This window comes from Periplaneta americana, chromosome 1, assembly GCF_040183065.1.
Source record: "Periplaneta americana isolate PAMFEO1 chromosome 1, P.americana_PAMFEO1_priV1, whole genome shotgun sequence".
NCBI lineage: Eukaryota > Metazoa > Arthropoda > Insecta > Blattodea > Blattidae > Periplaneta > Periplaneta americana.
Genome location: NC_091117.1, coordinates 225,251,768 through 225,270,168, shown reverse-complemented (window position 1 = coordinate 225,270,168; position 18,401 = coordinate 225,251,768). Strand labels below are relative to the sequence as shown.

General features: G+C 35.4%; 1 protein-coding gene across 1 annotated transcript in view; it reads left to right on the top strand.

Annotated features, from left to right (window-relative positions):
* Positions 1–14,144, top strand: part of LOC138708685 (general odorant-binding protein 56d-like) — a 31,225-nt gene extending 17,081 nt beyond the window's left edge. Inside the window, exons 5-7 of the mRNA XM_069838777.1 lie at positions 4,948–5,080; positions 10,882–10,958; positions 14,006–14,144. Coding sequence (XP_069694878.1) covers positions 4,948–5,080; positions 10,882–10,958; positions 14,006–14,044 — 249 coding nt within the window. The 3' untranslated portion in view covers positions 14,045–14,144. The remainder of the gene's footprint in view (positions 1–4,947; positions 5,081–10,881; positions 10,959–14,005) is intronic.
* Positions 14,145–18,401: the final 4,257 nt, after the last annotated feature.

The following is an 18,401-nucleotide window of genomic DNA, read 5'->3' as shown; positions in this document are numbered from 1 at the left end:
AATACACTAATAAATATTTATACAATTTTTAAGAAGACTTTACTTTCCTTTCTGCAGTCTGTAATATATTTTATCGTATTCACTTCAAGGAATTCTTAATTAAGATCCCATGTTACTTCCACTCTATATCAGTACAGTTCATAAAACTGTCCTGCAGAGACACAAACGCGAGACAGGGATTCTACAGTATCTTAAGGGCGGCAAATATTCATAACTTTGAATAATAATTCTTTTTCAAAATTACACTGTTACGATTATAAATTATTATTTTTATTTTCAAAACACGTTTAAATTGTAGGCCTACTATTATAAAGTGTTTATACAGGGACATCATTTTATTTTTACTTCAATTTTTATTGTACCTGAGTTTTTTAATGTACTTCACTCCCACCCCTTCTACTAAGGAAGTTCCAAATCCACACAGAACCAAGACCGCAGATAGTAAGCAGTACTGAATGAGTAGAGTACGTTCCAGAAATATGTTCGCGTTTTCCAGTGACGAAAGAGCTTTGAATTATATTTTCGCACAGGTACTGTCCGTTTGACTACGTCGCATCCCGATTTCCCCCACCTGCTTCTGCTCGCCCCTCTGTAATAGCTGGGCTGTCTTAGCTCTTTTCTGAAAACATTAATTTCTCTTAGGAATTGGAAGTTTACGTAATATTATACAGCTGTTTAATTTAACTTAAATAAAAGGGCCTCGTTAAGTAATTAACTGTCACGTGATTTCCTCCCTTTCTACAATCCTGCGGCATAACCACTTGGACGGACAGTAGATAGCATGTCTGAGTAATTTTATATTTTCGGGTCGGGCAGAAGTGAAGATTGAATTTACAGTACGTAGAGTAGGTACAGAATTATTTCAACATGAGTTACTAGTACGAAGGACGAAACTGGCAATTGGAATTAGATGCAATAGTCTATAGTGCGATAATATGCACAAAAGAACTGAAGCCTGTATCGAAATGAACGGCCACTTCTTTCTCTATATTGTACGCTAATGTGCTGTAGACAGTATACACTGCATAATGAATACGTTCGCATGGATAACTCACTTCGTGAGTAAAAGCACTTATTCTTAATACAGTACTGTACTTTGATTAAAGAAAAGCTAATGAAAAGTATCAAACTCAAAATCGCGATATTTCCTAGTTTACGTAAATGGATGAACTACTTTTCTTCCTTCCTATACCTAGTAGAGTGATTTGTGTTTTACGCCAGTAACATCGAACTCCAGTCTTGGAGGGGGGAGCAAGCGGTGTTTCCGGTTCTCTAAAGGCATAGACAGGTTAATATTAAAAATGTTAGTAAAAATAAAATGATGTCCCTGTATATATGTATTGCCAAGAGTTTTTTTTTTTTTTTGTGAGAGAGATGTAGTCTTTTCTTCCCGAGCTTTAAAATTCTTCGGGCATTGTTAGAATAATATTATGTTCTCTCCGACTATTTTTATAATCTGGCATGACATTATTTAAATTGTTAGTATTAAAGTTCTCAATTGTGGTGTTACTTCTTATGTTCCTTGATTTTATCATCCAGCAACATAACTCAGAAAATTAATCTTCACTGTTTCTATTATTCTCCTGTCAGATCAATTCATCAACTAGTTTTAAGAACCAAACATAAGGACATGTATAGCCATCGTTTTACAGAATTCTAGGATAGTTTCTTTACTATTTTACACTTTAAATTTCGTTTTACTACGAGTATCTCACAAATTCTTTGAAATACAGAGAATCGTTCTATTTTTTATCACAATTATGAACTCTTAATAATAATTTATCAAACATGAGACATTACAAGAAAGTACCCCGAAAGAACAAAGCTTGTGTTCTAGGAACAGTATATTGTTCTGTAATTTTATGTTTTAGCACTAGAGTTTTACTGAAACCCTTGCCCACGTCCAAGGTCAGTGTAACAGAGGTTTACTCCTCCGAAATGCCAGACACCATCATGTTCGATCCTTAATTGCAACCGCTTTAAGAAAAAAGTCTTGGATAGTAGAAGAGGAAGTTTTTTGCCTTGCTACTAATGGCTCCTCTAGACGTATTGACATCCTAGCGTATTCCCAGACTACCAAGAAAGGATATATAATTGATCCTTCCATAAGGATTGAAACGGGGAGTAGCCAGCCGGAGAATGTCAATCAAGAAAAGATCAACATTTATGTGCCAACAGTTGATTACTTCAAAGCAAAATACAAGCTTGAAGACATTGAGGTGATTGGTCTTCTTATTGGAGCTCGTGGTGTGATTCCCAACTTCTTTGAATGCTTCAGGAAGACTTTTGGACTACTGCCATCATAACTTCAGTTTTGAAACGCTCTTGCCAAATTCTGGGTCATCATATTCACTCTGTTTAATTTCTCTTTCTTCACTTTATAATTCATGTTTGTTTATTTTAATTTTCTGTCAACAAATTTATGTAAACATTTAATATTGTAAAATTCATGTAGGAAAGTATACTGAGTCCTTCTGGGCTACCTCCAATGGGAGGCAGTTAAAAATTTAAATAAAAAAAAATATTATCTAGTTGAAATTTTGCAATTAGTAACATGTCTTCACTTTCTTAAAATATAAATTGGCCATCGGCAAATGAAATTGTATTCGAAACCGATCACTTAATTTTAAAATTTTTCTTCAGCCCAGCTTGACATTCTTACAATGTTATTGCACACACTTGTCTTACTTCCCTTTTACATATGTATGTATTTCTTAATCATTTCGATGCTGCAACGTAGGTACACCCTGATGGATCTTCAGTACGTAAACGAGTTTAGTTACACTTATTTGCTGACGGAGGAAGAGGGACAAACGCCCACTAGTAAGTAACTAAGATACTACTACAACGCGAGAGAGGATAAATGTGGTCCAGTGGCTCTAACTTATGCTTGGAGGTCTTTAAAGTACCGGAAATCTCCGATATGGGACACACGGGTTAAGGCTGGTTCACAATAAACCGGAAACGAGAATCGGAACGAAAACAAAAACGGTAAAATTATTAAAATGTGTACATTTAAATGTGAGCATTCACAATTAACGAAAAGCTTGCCGGAGCCCGGGATCGGGAACGGAGAGTTGGCCAAGTTTCAACTTTGGCGTTCACGTTTCCGATAACAGCCCAATAGATTCATTCTATTGCCATCTAAAAGCTATTTTGTCGTCGTATATTTTGTAGCAAGAAGACCGTGACATAACCTATGCATTATTTTGTTCTGTGCTGTGCATCATGGAGCAAGTTTTATTTGATGAGATTCTAATATTGAGTGTTGAGGAAAATCCTCACGTTTACGATAAGCGGCGCGCCTCGTATAAAGATGAGAAAATGAAGGAGAATACGTGGCTTTCAATAGCTGCATCTTTGAACACCGATCGGAAGCGAATCATATTTTATTACTGTATTGGTTGTATTACACACTACATATTCATGCTTCAATTCAATAACTACTGTTGTGTTCATTTTTGTTCTATTACAAATGTTTCTTCTCTAATTATTTTACGTTATGGTAGACTTAAAATAGGTTGTGACAATAAAGATGCATGGGCATATTTATAGTACCGTACCTAATGAAATGTTTCAGTTGAAATTTCGAAGTTGGTTAACCTGTGTTTATGTTGGCTGCTTTGTACTCATGAGAGAACGCCATTGGTCAATTATAGACAAATAACATCAGAATGCATAATATCGACTTTACATATCGTTATTGACATACATATCGATATGTATAGTCGTCTATGTTCTCGGTTTATTGTGAATCAAAAATTATCATATTCACGTCCTCTGCTTCTCGTTTTCATTCTGGTTCTCGTTCCCGGTTCATTGTGAACCAACCTTCAAACTTCCTCCCGGAGGACTTGCGCTCCGATCTTTCCGTCCTATAAAATCCATCGACCCCAGACGGGTTTGAACCCGCAACCCTTGAATTCAGAAGAGGGGCGAAGTTAGTTCTACAGCTTACTTACAACTTTATCAATGGTGATAATTGTACTTTCATACATGCTCTTATCTTGAATAGCTCACTTACATAAATTGCCTTTTATGGACCACTAAAATAACTCATTTTGAACACGAAAGCTTCCAATATACAGGGTGATTCAGACCACCCGTAACAGTCACTTATTTCGGAAACTAATGCATTAAAATTTTCGAGAAAAAAATATTTATTACTAAACCACATGTGAACTTTCACTTGAGCTTGATTTCATCAATCAGCCTTAACAGGAAGTAGGGTCAGCGGCGTATCACTATACATTTCAAATGGAAGTATGGTTCAAATATGATAAGATTTGATAGAGCTCTTCAAAACAAACAACTTTCATAGGAAACGTTTTTATTAATTCCTATTCGTTCAATGAGAAAACGTACAAAAAAGCAATGGGTGATTCAGACCACCCGTAAGTCATTTATTTCGGAATCTAGTTTACATTTTCGTCTTTTAACATTTCTCAATATTGATGGTATTATCGTTTTGTACGTTTTCTCATTGACAGAGTAGGAATTGGTAAAAACGTTTCCTATGAAAGTTGTTTGTTTTGTAGAGCTCTATCAAATTGTACCTTACTTGACCAGGACTCCCATTTGAAATTTTAAAGTGATACGCCACTGACCCTACTTCCTGTTAGAGCTGATTAATGAAATCAAGCTCAAGTGAAAGTTCACATGTGGTTTAGTAATAAATATTTTTATCGAAAATTGTAATGCACCAGTTTCCGAAATAAATTACTGTTACAGGTGGTCTGGATCACCCGGTATTTTACAGACTTGTCAGCCTACAGTATGTAGAAAGTTAAGTAAGAACCATTATTATATCAAAGGCGAGAAGGGTAATGGAGAATATCATGTGCCAGGGAATTAGAATTCACACCACCACTACTGTAACCACTAGGATTAAACAATTAAAGGGTACAATGGATTGTAAAGTACATTCAATTATTATTTTTTTCACAGATGAGCAATGAAAAATTAGACGAGGAACTTATAATAAAAATCACAAAGACGTCCTATGAGCAAGAAAATAAGAAGTTTGGCGAAAAGAAAGAAAAGTTTTTCAGAAAAGACATCAAGGACTGCAACAAATTAGGTATTTTCCATCACATTTCCAAGCTTACGTAAGTGTAATTAAATGTTTAGCTACAACAAGGTTGCAACCAGCAAACTTTTCTTTGGTAAATCAATAAACACGGTCAATAAACATGCTTTAGTAAACACTTAAAGTACATAGGCCTATTGTAATATACAAACTAGGGTAGAGTGAAGTATAATGAAATCCCTTAGTTATATAACACTGATTCCAACGTGTAAAGGGCTTTACAAACATAATTAACTTCACATATAAAAATTATAGATGCCACCTTATTCTGGCAAAACATTAAATCATCACAGATGTTAATATGCACAGGATAATCCTGAATTTAATTTTACACCTCCCTTTATTATTAATTATTATTTCGTTAATGTTCACCTTCGTTTTAGAATGCTTCATTGGTTATTTATTTTTATTAACTGTACAATGTTTATTGATTGAAAAAATATGTATGTGAGCGTGCGTGCGTGTAAATAATAAATTATGTTTTATTTAACGACGCTCGCAACTCCAGAGGTTATATCAGCATCGCCGGTGTGCCGGAATTTTGTCCCACAGAAGTTCTTTTACAAGCCAGTAATTCTACTGACATGAGCCTATCGCATTTAAACACACTTAAATGCCATGACCTGGGCCGGGATCGAACCCGCAACCTCGAACACAGAAGGCCAGCGTTATACTAACTACGCTACCAAGGCCGACAGTATGTATTTTTCTTTTATTTTAGTAGGTTATTTTACGACGCTGTATCAACATCTTAGGTTATTTAGCGTCTGAATGAGATGAAGGCGAAATGAGTCCGGGGTCCAGCACCGAAAGTTACCCAGCATTTGCTCATATTGGGTTGAGGGAAAACCCCGGAAAAAACCTCAACCAGGAACTTGCCCCATCCGGGAATCGAACCAGGGCCACCTTGTTTCGCGGCCAGACGCGCTAACCGTTACTCCTACTCCACAAGGACTGTATGTATATACTCGTATGTATGTATGCATGCATGTATGTATTATGTATGTATGTATTTGGTATGTATGTATTTGGTATGTATGTGTGTATGCATGTATGTGGTATGCATGTATGTATGTGGTATGTATGTATGTATGTGGTATGTATGTGGTATGTATGTATGATGTATGTATGTGGTATGTATGTATGTATGTGGTAGGTATGTATGTATGCATGTATGTATGTATGTGGTAGGTAGGTATGTATGTATGTATGTATGTATGTATGATGTATGTATGTATGTATGTGGTATGTATGTATGTATGTGGTATGTATGTATGTATGTATGTATGTATGTATGTGGTATGTATGTGGTATGTATGTATGATGTATGTATGTGGTATGTATGTATGTATGTGGTAGGTATGTATGTATGCATGTATGTATGTATGTGGTAGGTAGGTATGTATGTATGTATGTATGTATGTATGATGTATGTATGTATGTATGTGGTATGTATGTATGTATGTGGTATGTATGTATGTATGTATGTATGTATGTATGTATGTATGATGTATGTATGTATGTATGCATGCATGCATGTATGTATGTATGTATTTGGTACGTATGTATGTACGCATGCATGTATGTATGTATGTATTTGGTATGTATGTATGCATGCATGTATGTATATATGTATTTGGTATGTATCTATGTGGTTGGTATGTATGTATGTATGTATGTATTAGGTATGTATCTATGCATGCATGTATGTATGTATGTACTTGGTATGTATGTATGTATGTGGTAGGTATGTATGTATGTGGTATGTATGTATGTATGTATGTATGCATGCATGCATGCATGCATGCATGTATGTATGGATGTATGTGGTATGTATGTATGTGGTAGGTATGTATGTGGTATGTATGTATGTATGTATGTATGCATGCATGTATGTATGTGGTAGGTATGTATGTATGTATGCATGCATGTATGTATGTATGTATGTATGTATGTATGTATGTATGTATGTATGTATGTATGTATATATGTATGTATGCATGTATGTATGTGGTAGGCATGCATGTATGTATGTATGTGCTAGGTATGTATGTATGTATATGGTAGGTATGTATGTATGCATGCATGCATGTATTTATGTATGTATGTACGTATGCATGTATGTATGTGGTATGCATGTATGTATGTATGTATGTATGCATGTGGTATGTATGTATGTATTTGGTATGTATGTATGTATGTTTGCATGTGGTATGTATGTATGTATTTGGTATGTATGTATGTATTTGGTATGTATGTATGTATGTATGCATGCATGTATGTATGTATTTGGTATGTATGTATATATGTGGTAGGTATGTATGTATGTGGTATGTATGTATGTATGTGGTAGGTAGGTAGGTATGTATGTATGTATGCATGTATGTATGTATGTAGTAGGTATGTATGTATGAATGTATGCATGCATGTATGTATGTATGTATGTATGTATGTATGTATGTATGCATGCATGCATGCATGTATGTATGTATGTGGTAGGTATGTATGTATGAATGTATGCATGCATGTATGTATGTATGTATGTATGTTTATTGTTATAAAATTAAAGACATTCTTATATCATCCGTTAATGTTGGTCATGTTAAATTCACGCTTCCACGTAGCAATCTTAACCAAATGTATACCACATCCTACTATTACAATTATTATAATCTATTTATTTTATATTATTTATCTTAGTTAGTTCTTATAAATAATGCCTTTTCCCGTATTAACTTGTCATTAATATACGGGACAGCTTAGATTCCTCTTGCAATTTCTTAAAAATGTATTTTAAAATATCTTCCTATTTATTCACATTTTTTCGTTTAGTGTTCTACATTCTTCTCTATAAGTTATTCCTACATTACGTTATATTATTGATTTTTGAATAAATATTTACCTTATTCTCTCATTTTGCTGGCAAGGTAGTATGATATTATAATATAACGTCTTCTTTTTATTGCAGAACAGGTATACATATTTTTCAACATCATCTCTTCTCTTTTTTAACCTACAAATTCCTAACTTCCACCTTACTAGATCTACCCGTTGTTACCTGGTATTAATTCTCATGTGTTCTTCCTGATCCCATCCGATGTTAATTTCTTTGTACTCACTTAATGACCGTATTCTGTTTTAATTACTGCACATTTGTTGCCTCACTATGCCATTACTCCTCTCTTGAAAATAATATAAGTGATTCCCTTAAACGATAGAAGAACTTCGGAATATGTATGATAACTTTCTTGTGTTAAATTTCAACATACCTTGTTAACATGTACGACCTATTTTCGGTCATCTTCGGAACTGGTGCATTCCGAACAATGGTACACAGACCACTCAACATACCAATGAACCAACAGGATTACAACGAAGAGCTAAACACAATCAAATACATAGTACAAGAAAACGGATACAACCCCAACATAATACACAACATAATACGTAAGACAAAACAAAACCACAAACAAACAGAAGAATACAACACAAACAAAAGAACACAAAAAATACATCACACTAACATAAGAAAACAAAAACACACAAAATTGCAACCTCATTCAAGAAATTAAATTACAACATCGCATACAGAACAAATAACACTCTACAAAAACATCTCAACACACAAACAACACAAACAAACAAATACAACCACACAGGCGTATACAAACTTAAATGTAATACCTGCAACAACTTCTACATACGACAGACAGGCAGATCGTTTCAAACACGTTAACACATCACAGCCATAACAAAATTACAAAATACCTCCATATATGCAGAACACATCACAAATGCCAACCACACCTACAGAGACATCAACACAGACATGGAAATACTGCACATCCAACCAAAATGCCAGAAACTCAACACACTAGAACAATATGAAATATACAGACACACGAAAACACACCCCAACGATATTCTCAACACACAACTCAATTTCAAAACACATACACTCTTTGACTCTACACTACGAACGCACCCACACAGGAAACAAGAGGCGCCAAGACCAACAACGACCAGTTCCGAAGATGACCGAAAATAGGTCGAAACATCTTAACAAGGTACGTTATATTTAACACAAGAAAGTTCTTATCATATAAATTCCGAAGCGATACAGTGTTAAAAGTTCTGTAATCAAGATGGATAAAAGAACAAGTATTGCTAACAACTGCTAGAAAACTCCGAAGTTCGTGTCTTCAAACTCTACCAAGTCCGATGGATTTCGGAGGACGATAAAATTCCGGAGAAAATAAATATGGAGAACATATTATGTCGTAGAGTTACCGCACGTGAAAAATCCTGCATATGATGATCAATATTTGTCAGCCATTGACCCACACCTGTGGAGTAACGGTCAGCGCGTCTGGCCGCGAAACCAGGTGGTCCGGGTTCGAATCCTGGTCGGGGCAAGTTACCTGGTTGAGGTCTTTTCCGAGGTTTTCCTTCAACCCAATACGAGCACATGCTGGGTAACTTTCGGTGCTGAACTCCGGACTCATTTCACCGGCATTATCAACTTCATTTCATTCAGACGCTAAATAACCTAGTTGTTGATACAGCGTCGTAAAATAACCCAATAAAAAAAATAGAAATAAAATAAAAATTGTCAGCCATTTTTAATCCGCGTTCAATTTTGACGCTACAGTTAAAACGTCGTTAAATAAAATACTACCAGTAATGCCATAAAAATGTTATGTTTTTTGTCCCATATCTATAATACCAATAATTACAAATATATTACTATAAATATGAAGAAAGAACTTTGGAATTTTAAATTAAATTTCTGGAATCCAAAGGCCGCAAATCAAGAACGTTTTTACCAACAAAAGTGTAACTAAATTATTTTAGTCATGTTTTGACGGCCAATCCCCAAATAATATGAGGAATTTAAAAATATTCAAATAATAATAACAATAATAATAATAATAATAATAATAATAATAATAATAATAATTTTTACTTCACGCAAGTAAAGCGCTCGGTTTGGAAGTAAATCCCGAAAAGACAAAGTATATGATTATGTCTCGTGACCAGAATATTGTACGAAATGGAAATATAAAAATTGGAGATTTATTCTTCGAAGAAGTGGAAAAATTCAAATATCTTGGAGCAACAGTAACAAATATAAATGACACTCGGGAGGAAATTAAAAGCAGAATAAATATGGGAAATGCGTGTTATTATTCTGTTGAGAAGCCCTTATCATCCAGTTTGCTGTCCAAAAATCTGAAAGTTAGAATTTATAAAACAGTTATATTACCGGTTCTTCTGTATGGTTGTGAAACTTGGACTCTCACTCTGAGAGAGGAACATAGGTTAAGGGTGTTTGAGAATAAGGTGCTTAGGAAAATATTTGGGGCTAAGCGGGATGAAGTTACAGGAGAATGGAGAAAGTTACACAACGCAGAACTGCACGCATTGTATTCTTCACCTAACATAATTAGGAACTTAAAATCCAGACGTTTGAGATGAGCAGGGCATGTAGCACGTATGGGCGAATCGAGAAATGCATATAGAGTGTTAGTTGGGAGACTGGAGGTAAAAAGACCTTTAGGGAGGCCGAGACTTAGATGGGAGGATAATATTAAAATGGATTTGAGGGAGGTGGGTGTGATGATAGAGACTGGATTAATCTTGCACAGGATAGGGACCGATGGCGGGCTTGTGTGAGGGCTGCAATGAACCTTCGGGTTCCTTAAAAGCCATTTGTAAGTAAGTAAGTAAGGAATAATAATAATAGTAATAATAATAATAATAGTGTAATAACAATAATACTGTTTTTACAGGTGACGCCACTGAAGGAAAGTGCATGGGTGGCTATAGTGCCTGGAAGTGCCTCTTCATGGTGTCTATAAAAATGGCGGTACGTATTTCTGCAGTATTCTGCGACAGAAATTTCTGATATGTCACAATTAGGTTAACTTTGTTAATAGTAAATATCCAAAACATAACAATATGTGGAATGAATGATAGTCTGCTTGAAATTTTTGGTATGGGCTGCTAAGACTGAAGGATCAATTTTCTATGAATATTTTATTAGAAACGAAGCTCTGCACTACTTCATTTTTTATTAGTAAATTTGTAATAAAATGAAGAAAATAAACGTTACAGTCGATTTTGGTGAAATGAGTATTTCTGCAACTAGGGCATAAGGCCTTAAATAATTTCACATTCCTTTTAGAGAAAAATATTCCTTAAACTAGCCGTACCCGTGCGCCCCGCTGCACCCGTTAAAAATAAATTAAAGTAATTACATAATTAAAATAGGACATTTGATCCAGGGAACATTCGTGTTTGATATAAGGAAAAATCGTTTATTATGTTACTTAATTTAAATTGTATTTGCATAATTAAAATGCTATCATTTTGATCCAGAGACCACTCATTTGGTCATAAAAATTATTTTAGGAAATACAGGAAACGAATGTACAGAATAGCCTATCAAGTTTTCTGTGCATAAGAAGCTATTTCAATCTTACCTGTCCTCGATTGACTCAGAAGTTATGTATTAACATTATAGCATTATGTCCATCTAGAGAAACTACACTTTCCAATGGTGAATTAATAATTAATTATACAAATCGGTTAACTTAGCTTCCGATATTACTTCATACAAACACAGAAACATTATCTGTAGACTATCTTTCATAGCTTTCGATTGTTGTTGTCCAAGGCCCCTTATAGACGAAGTTATTTGTTTTTTAATTCATTAAACGGTCTTAGATGGCAGTTATTTTAATTTTAAAACTCATTTATCTCATTAAATATCAGTCCTATCAAACTTTTTCATGCAATAAAACTTATCGGAAATAACTTTTAAAGAAACTTTTGCTATGCAACATTTTTCACAAAAATCAATAATAAGCGAGATATTTTGATTTATCTAATTCAGGCCCCCTTATAACCCCCCTTTTAAATAATGTATTTTGAATGTCATATAGCCTAAAATCTAAGTTACAACGAACGTAATTTATATTCCAATTTTCATCGAAATCCGTTCACTTATTAACGCGTGAAAATGTAACAAACATACAGACAGACAGACAGAGAGACAGACAGACAGACATACAAACAAAAATTTCAAAGAAGCGATTTTCGGTTTCAGGGTGGTTAATTATATATGTTAGGACCAATTATTTTTGGAAAATCGAAAATTACCAGACAAATTTCGGCTACAGATTTATTATTAGTATAGATATGTCATAAAGCAACATTTATTAAGATTTAAAAGAAGAGAATTATCGATACTCCATCTATACAGAGTGTTTCAAAAATACGGGGCATAATTTCAGGTATGTATTTCCCACATATAGACAATTTAAAATGTGTTCATTACAACATGTGTCTGGAAATGCTTCATTTCCGAGTTATGGCCTTCACAACATTGAAATTCACCGGAACGTTTTTCTTTCCGCACGTCGTTGTCATTACAGAAGATGTTCAAAATGTCCACCTCCTGCTTGAATACAGACCTCACATCGATGTCTCATTGACCTGCGAACACGATCCCAAACTCCAGGAGTATTGCGTATGTCCTCAGAACATGCCACAATTCGATTACGAAGGGATTCCAAATCAGGCACTGGAGACGAATAAACCAATGATTTTAAATGGCCCCACAAGTAGAAATCGAGAGGGTTCAGATCAGGTGAGCGTGGAGGCTAAGCAATTGGGCCACCTCTACCTATCCATCGATCAGGAAACCTTCGATCCAAGTACCGGCGAGCCGTACGACTAAAGTGTGTCATCATGCAAGAAGTGAATGTGTTGACGATTGATCAGTGGAGTGTCTTCTAAAACATGAGGTATGGTGTTTTCCAGGAAGTTTGTGTACGCCTGCCCCGTAAGTCTGTTTACAAGTACATGGGGTCCAACTAATCGATCACCAATGATACCGGCCCACAAGTTGAGGGAGAACCGCACCTGGTGATGAGATGGAACAGTTGCACGTGGGTTTTCATACGCCCATACATGCTGATTGTGGAAATTTGTTATGCCATCTCGTGTGAACTGTGCTTCATCTGTAAATAATACTAAGGCAGGAAAGTTCGGATTTACACCATACTGCTGCAAGAACCACTGACAGTACCTAACTCGTGCAGGATAATCTGCTGGTGACAGGGCCTGTACACGTTGCAAATGATAAGGATACAATTGACACTCACTCTTTCAACAGTCTCCAGACAGTCGTATGAGGAACATTGACTTGCAACGCTACCCTTCGTGTGCTGATAGAAGGAGTCATGTTCACAGCCTCCAGAATCTCCTCATGTACTTTTGGAGTTGTGGATCTTGGTCGTCCCCTTCCCAAACCAGGAGAGTTAAATTTTCCATACTCGCACAGACGGTAATGGAGACGTACAAATGTCTTCCGATCTGGACATTGTCGCTGTGGGTACCTCTCCTGGTACAAACGACGAGCCAGCGCAGCATTGCCGTCCGCCTTACCGTACATGAAGTGTATCTCTGCCAGCTCTTGATTTGAATACATGTCGCACAGTCTAACGCCTACACAACACTGAATGTAACCTTCGCCTCGGAATGAACTGTCAGAGTGCCCTCTTAATGTCTCCTTTGACGGCAACGACCAGCGGAAAGAAAAACGTTCCGGTGAATTTCAATGTTGTGAAGGCCATAACTCGGAAATAAAGCATTTCCGGACACATGTTGTAATAAACTATTTTGATTGTCTACATGTGGGAAATACATACCTGAAATTATGCCCCGTATTTTTAAACACCCTGTATAGTCTGTCCATACGAACCATGTCTGTGTGTTTCCATTGCATATTGCGAATACTTTATACAAATAATGTAGGCTTCTAATGTTCAAAATTGTCATTTTATGCATTGTAATAATTATGGAGAATTAATGATAGTTAATTATTTTTATTCTGTTTCTTGTTTGCAGTTTGCTAACATACCAGACAATACCGAACCCAGTTCTTAAATGAAGTCCAGATATCCTGCATCTCATTGGACGAAGGGAAGCTGTAGTAATGATAATATAATCATTGTTATAATGTTTAAAAATATACTTTTAAAATTGAGTGACTTCTGTTATTAGTTATTAATAATATAATTCACATTAACCTTTAAAAACACTCACAGTGAGTTAAAAGCTCCAATTCCTATTATTCCATTCAATACAGGGTGTAAAGAATATATACTGCCAAAATATACTGGCCGTAGACCAGAAATAACTGAAGAAAAATTCAAATATTGATTTTGTGTAACTGTCAAGGTTTTGTCAGAAAAAATATATTCAGCGAATATAACGTTTTTGGAAAAGAGAATAGACAAACATTATTTACTCAGCCTGCTATGTACGCTGAAGCAGTCGTTTGTTACTCTGATTTGTATTGATATGTGTTGGGTTTTGGTGTAAAGTCATTCGCAATAACATTTATACTCAGTCAAAAATATGTAAACAAATATTAAACTATTATCAGTCTTAAAAATATGGTATTTTACAAATTAAAAATAAAATTATAAGAAATAATTAAATTTCACTAGATATTTTGTTCAGTAGACAGATATGTACTTCCTGTATAATGTTGGCAGTTTTATTGTTTACACCCTGTATAAATTAAACAGAAGCATAAATATGACATCCCTAATAAAATTTTGTCTTCCAGTTTCAAGTCTTTAAATTCTTTAAATTTGATCTAAAATTTAGTTGTCAACACAAATTCTTCAGCAGTTCAACTTTAATGTCATAATCACTATAATCATCAGAATCATTATCATCAGTACAATTGCAATCATGAACATCTGTTACTTACAACCCCGAAAACTTTCCAATTTCATCAAAAACCTTCATCTCTCTCTGAATGAAGATTACGATAAGAGCATGAGTTTGTGAAGTATTCTATGCATTCCGAGTAGGTTAATTTTATAAATTATTTAGTACAATACATAAGATATTGAAATAAAGAAATATTTAACTGAATAAATTGATGTAATATTCACTTCTTGGTATTATTTTCGAAATCTGATTTTTTGAAGCATGGTTCATGAAGAGTTGTTAATCATTTCATGTGCAACAAAATAAAATAATAAATCCGTGGCACATAGGCCATTTAGAGTCAAAGTCGACCAGTCGAGTGCTGACCTCACGTCCGCATGCTTCCGTGGAGGTGAACGATCATCCAACAGCTCGAAGGTAAAGTGTTGTTGGTATGTGTAACAAATGTGTTACAAAATATGTTTAGATATGTCCCTCCCTGTCTTTGCTACAATTGTGATTTTAATGTTCCTTTTTATTTGTCACGAAGAATGAGCAGAAGATTACATGATCAAGAGGTATAAAATGTTAGGTTTTACGCCTATCTTTATTTCCGTTGTCGGCACGTTCCTTTACCTTGAAAGTGTGTAAATCAGTGATAAATATAGGCCTACTGGGCGTCCAAAATGAAAGCAGACAATGAAACAAAATAATTTATTTACTAATAATTTTGTATTCGTTATTTTACGAAGTTTTACCAACTGCTATGTTTATCTAGCGTCTGAGCGAGATGAACTTTATTTAATTGGTTATTTTACGACGCTTTATCAACCGCTATGATTTATCTAACGTCTGAATGAGATGAAGATGATAATGCTAGCGAAATGAGTCCACGGTCCAGAATCTGAAGTTAAGCAGTATTTGTTCTTACTGGGTTAAGGGAAACCCCCGGAAATAACCTAAACCAGATAACTTGTCCTAAGCAGAATTTGAACCCAGGCGCGCTTGTTTCACAGTGTAGCATGCTAACCGTTATTCCACAGCGATGGATGAGAGAAAATAAGGTGGTATTGATAACGAAATGAGTCCAGAGTTCAGTGCCGAATGTTAGACAGCATTTGCTCTTAGCTTAATGGTTTGAGGGAAAATCCCGGAAAGACCTCAAGTCCGGTAACTTTTCCCAACCACGATTTGAATCCGGGTCCACTTATTTCACGGTAAGGTATACTAATAGTTAATCCACAGCGCTGCTGCTGCTGCTGCTGCTGCTGTTTCTGCTACTGCTACTGCTACTACTACTACTACTAGTCATAATAATACCACAGTCTACTGGGTGTTCATTTCAAAGTGTGTCATGACGTCACTGTTGTTGTGTCACCGATTTGAAGCGAGTTTCAGTTTATATGTTAGAGAAGTTGCCTATTATTTAAGGCGTTCTTCAATCTGAACTTCAGAACGTGTACGGTATAACTTGAACGTCGTAGCAACAGATGGCGGTCTGTACGGTCTGTGTGCTACCATAACCTCTTTCGAACTGTGTTTTGCGCCGGCAAGTCGTACGCAGGGTATTTGTTATCATCGGTTGCGTACGGTAACATTCCACAACACAAATCAAATGCTCCGTGTCCATGTTGACCGTCGAAGTTAATGTCAACAAATACGTAAGTAATCGTCTTAACCCTCTCCCCATATCCCGACAGTACGTATTTCCAAACAGTTCACATTCCTGCCACTACCGGCGTTACCGTACGTATCGGCACGTACTCTTCAGAATGAACGCCGTACTTGCTAGCCAACTTCTCTGCCTCTTAGATTATACACCTGAGCTGCGGAAGTGTAGGAAGATTGAATTCTCTAGGCTCATCAGCTAGCCACATGACGGCATACAGCGAGCCAAGACACATTTTGAACTGAACACCCAGTAGAATATACAGTCACGAAGCTCAATACGTAATAAATATGTATCCATAGATAGTTACTATTTATTTATTTATTCTGGTAGAGTTAAGGACATGAGGCCTTCTCTTCCACACTACCAGAAGTGGAATACATAATGAAACAATGACAGAAATAGTAAAGTTATACTTAAATATAAAAATAATTTTCATGCACATTAATAAGCTTACACGGGCTATAATGAAATATTAACTGAACATGATACATAATTAAGTTATTTACAATTCATATTCTAATTCTACTTTATGATATGCCTAAATGACAATTTATATACACGCAGAATAACCTATAAAAAATCGTCTAACACAAATCAATTTCATGTAAAGATAAGTATTTCTTAATTTAAATTGATTAACCGTTCGGCAATCCCTGGCATGACGAGGTAAGGAGTTCCATAGGCGACAAACTGACACTGTGAAAGAGGATGTATAGAAAGAGGTGCGGTGACGAGGAATTGATAATAAGGACTGATGTTGATTCAATAACGTTGTAAGATATTCAAAGCGAGTTCTCAGATATTTTGGAGTAGAAGTGAACAATATTCTAAACAGAACAGATAAAGTATGTGCTGTTCTACGTTCCTTTAGGCGGACAAAAGAATTAACTTCAAAAGATGGCGATATATGGTCAAATTTACGCAAATTTACGAGTTTTGCAGATGAAGCTGACACACACATTATGAACACGTTGTAGTCTTTCAAGTAAATATATGACAGTTATATTTGTCAAGAGAGAATCGCAGTAATGAAAATGGGGCATCTCCAGCGATTGAATAATGTTTCTTTTTATGGAAAGAGGCAGAGAGTTTCGTAAGTGATTTAGAGAGTGAAGCAATGAAAATGTTCTGTCACAGATGTGAGTAACTTGACTATTCCAATTTAGATTTCTGTCCATTAACAGTCTAAGATTTTTTGTGCGAGATCGTGCGTATCTGCTTGGTTTCCGCACAAAACCAATCCGCGGAAAGTCTAAAATTCCACATTCAGTATTCCCAACCTAACACACATAACAATTTCCCTCTTCTTACCGCTTAAGTGACATATTGATTTTACTGCTTTAGGCTTTTAACATATTATTTTTAGAGACGTTCAATATAGTAATAATTATAAATTGGAAACTTACCACTGCAATTTCACCTAAATTGCACTGTTAATTATTATTTTTAAATATTTGCAAAAATTAAATAAACTCTACAACTCCACTAAAGTTACTGCATTCGTGATGCAAGTAACATTAAGGAAGCCGTGAAAAAATCAACAAGATTCCAGACTCATCATAGACTGGGGGGAAAAAAAGACAGACGTATATCACGGCCTGCTGGAGTATAGTAAACACAGAAAACATTTTAAAGCAACAATGTTGAAGATAGACATTTTTGTTTTGCAAATTTGCCGTCATTGAACAGAAACCAAGATGGAGATTTCATTGCAACTAATCAGAAATTCCTCTTTCAGGTATGTAATAAACGATATTCGCACAAAATAATGTACGATACACGAACGGTATGTTTTCTTTCAATTCTCGGAAATTAAAAAAGCTCAACTACCTTTCGCTTTTTCAAACTTTTCCTCGAACATGAAAACTTCAACATACCGCTCTTGTAACGCATATTACTATTACAGTG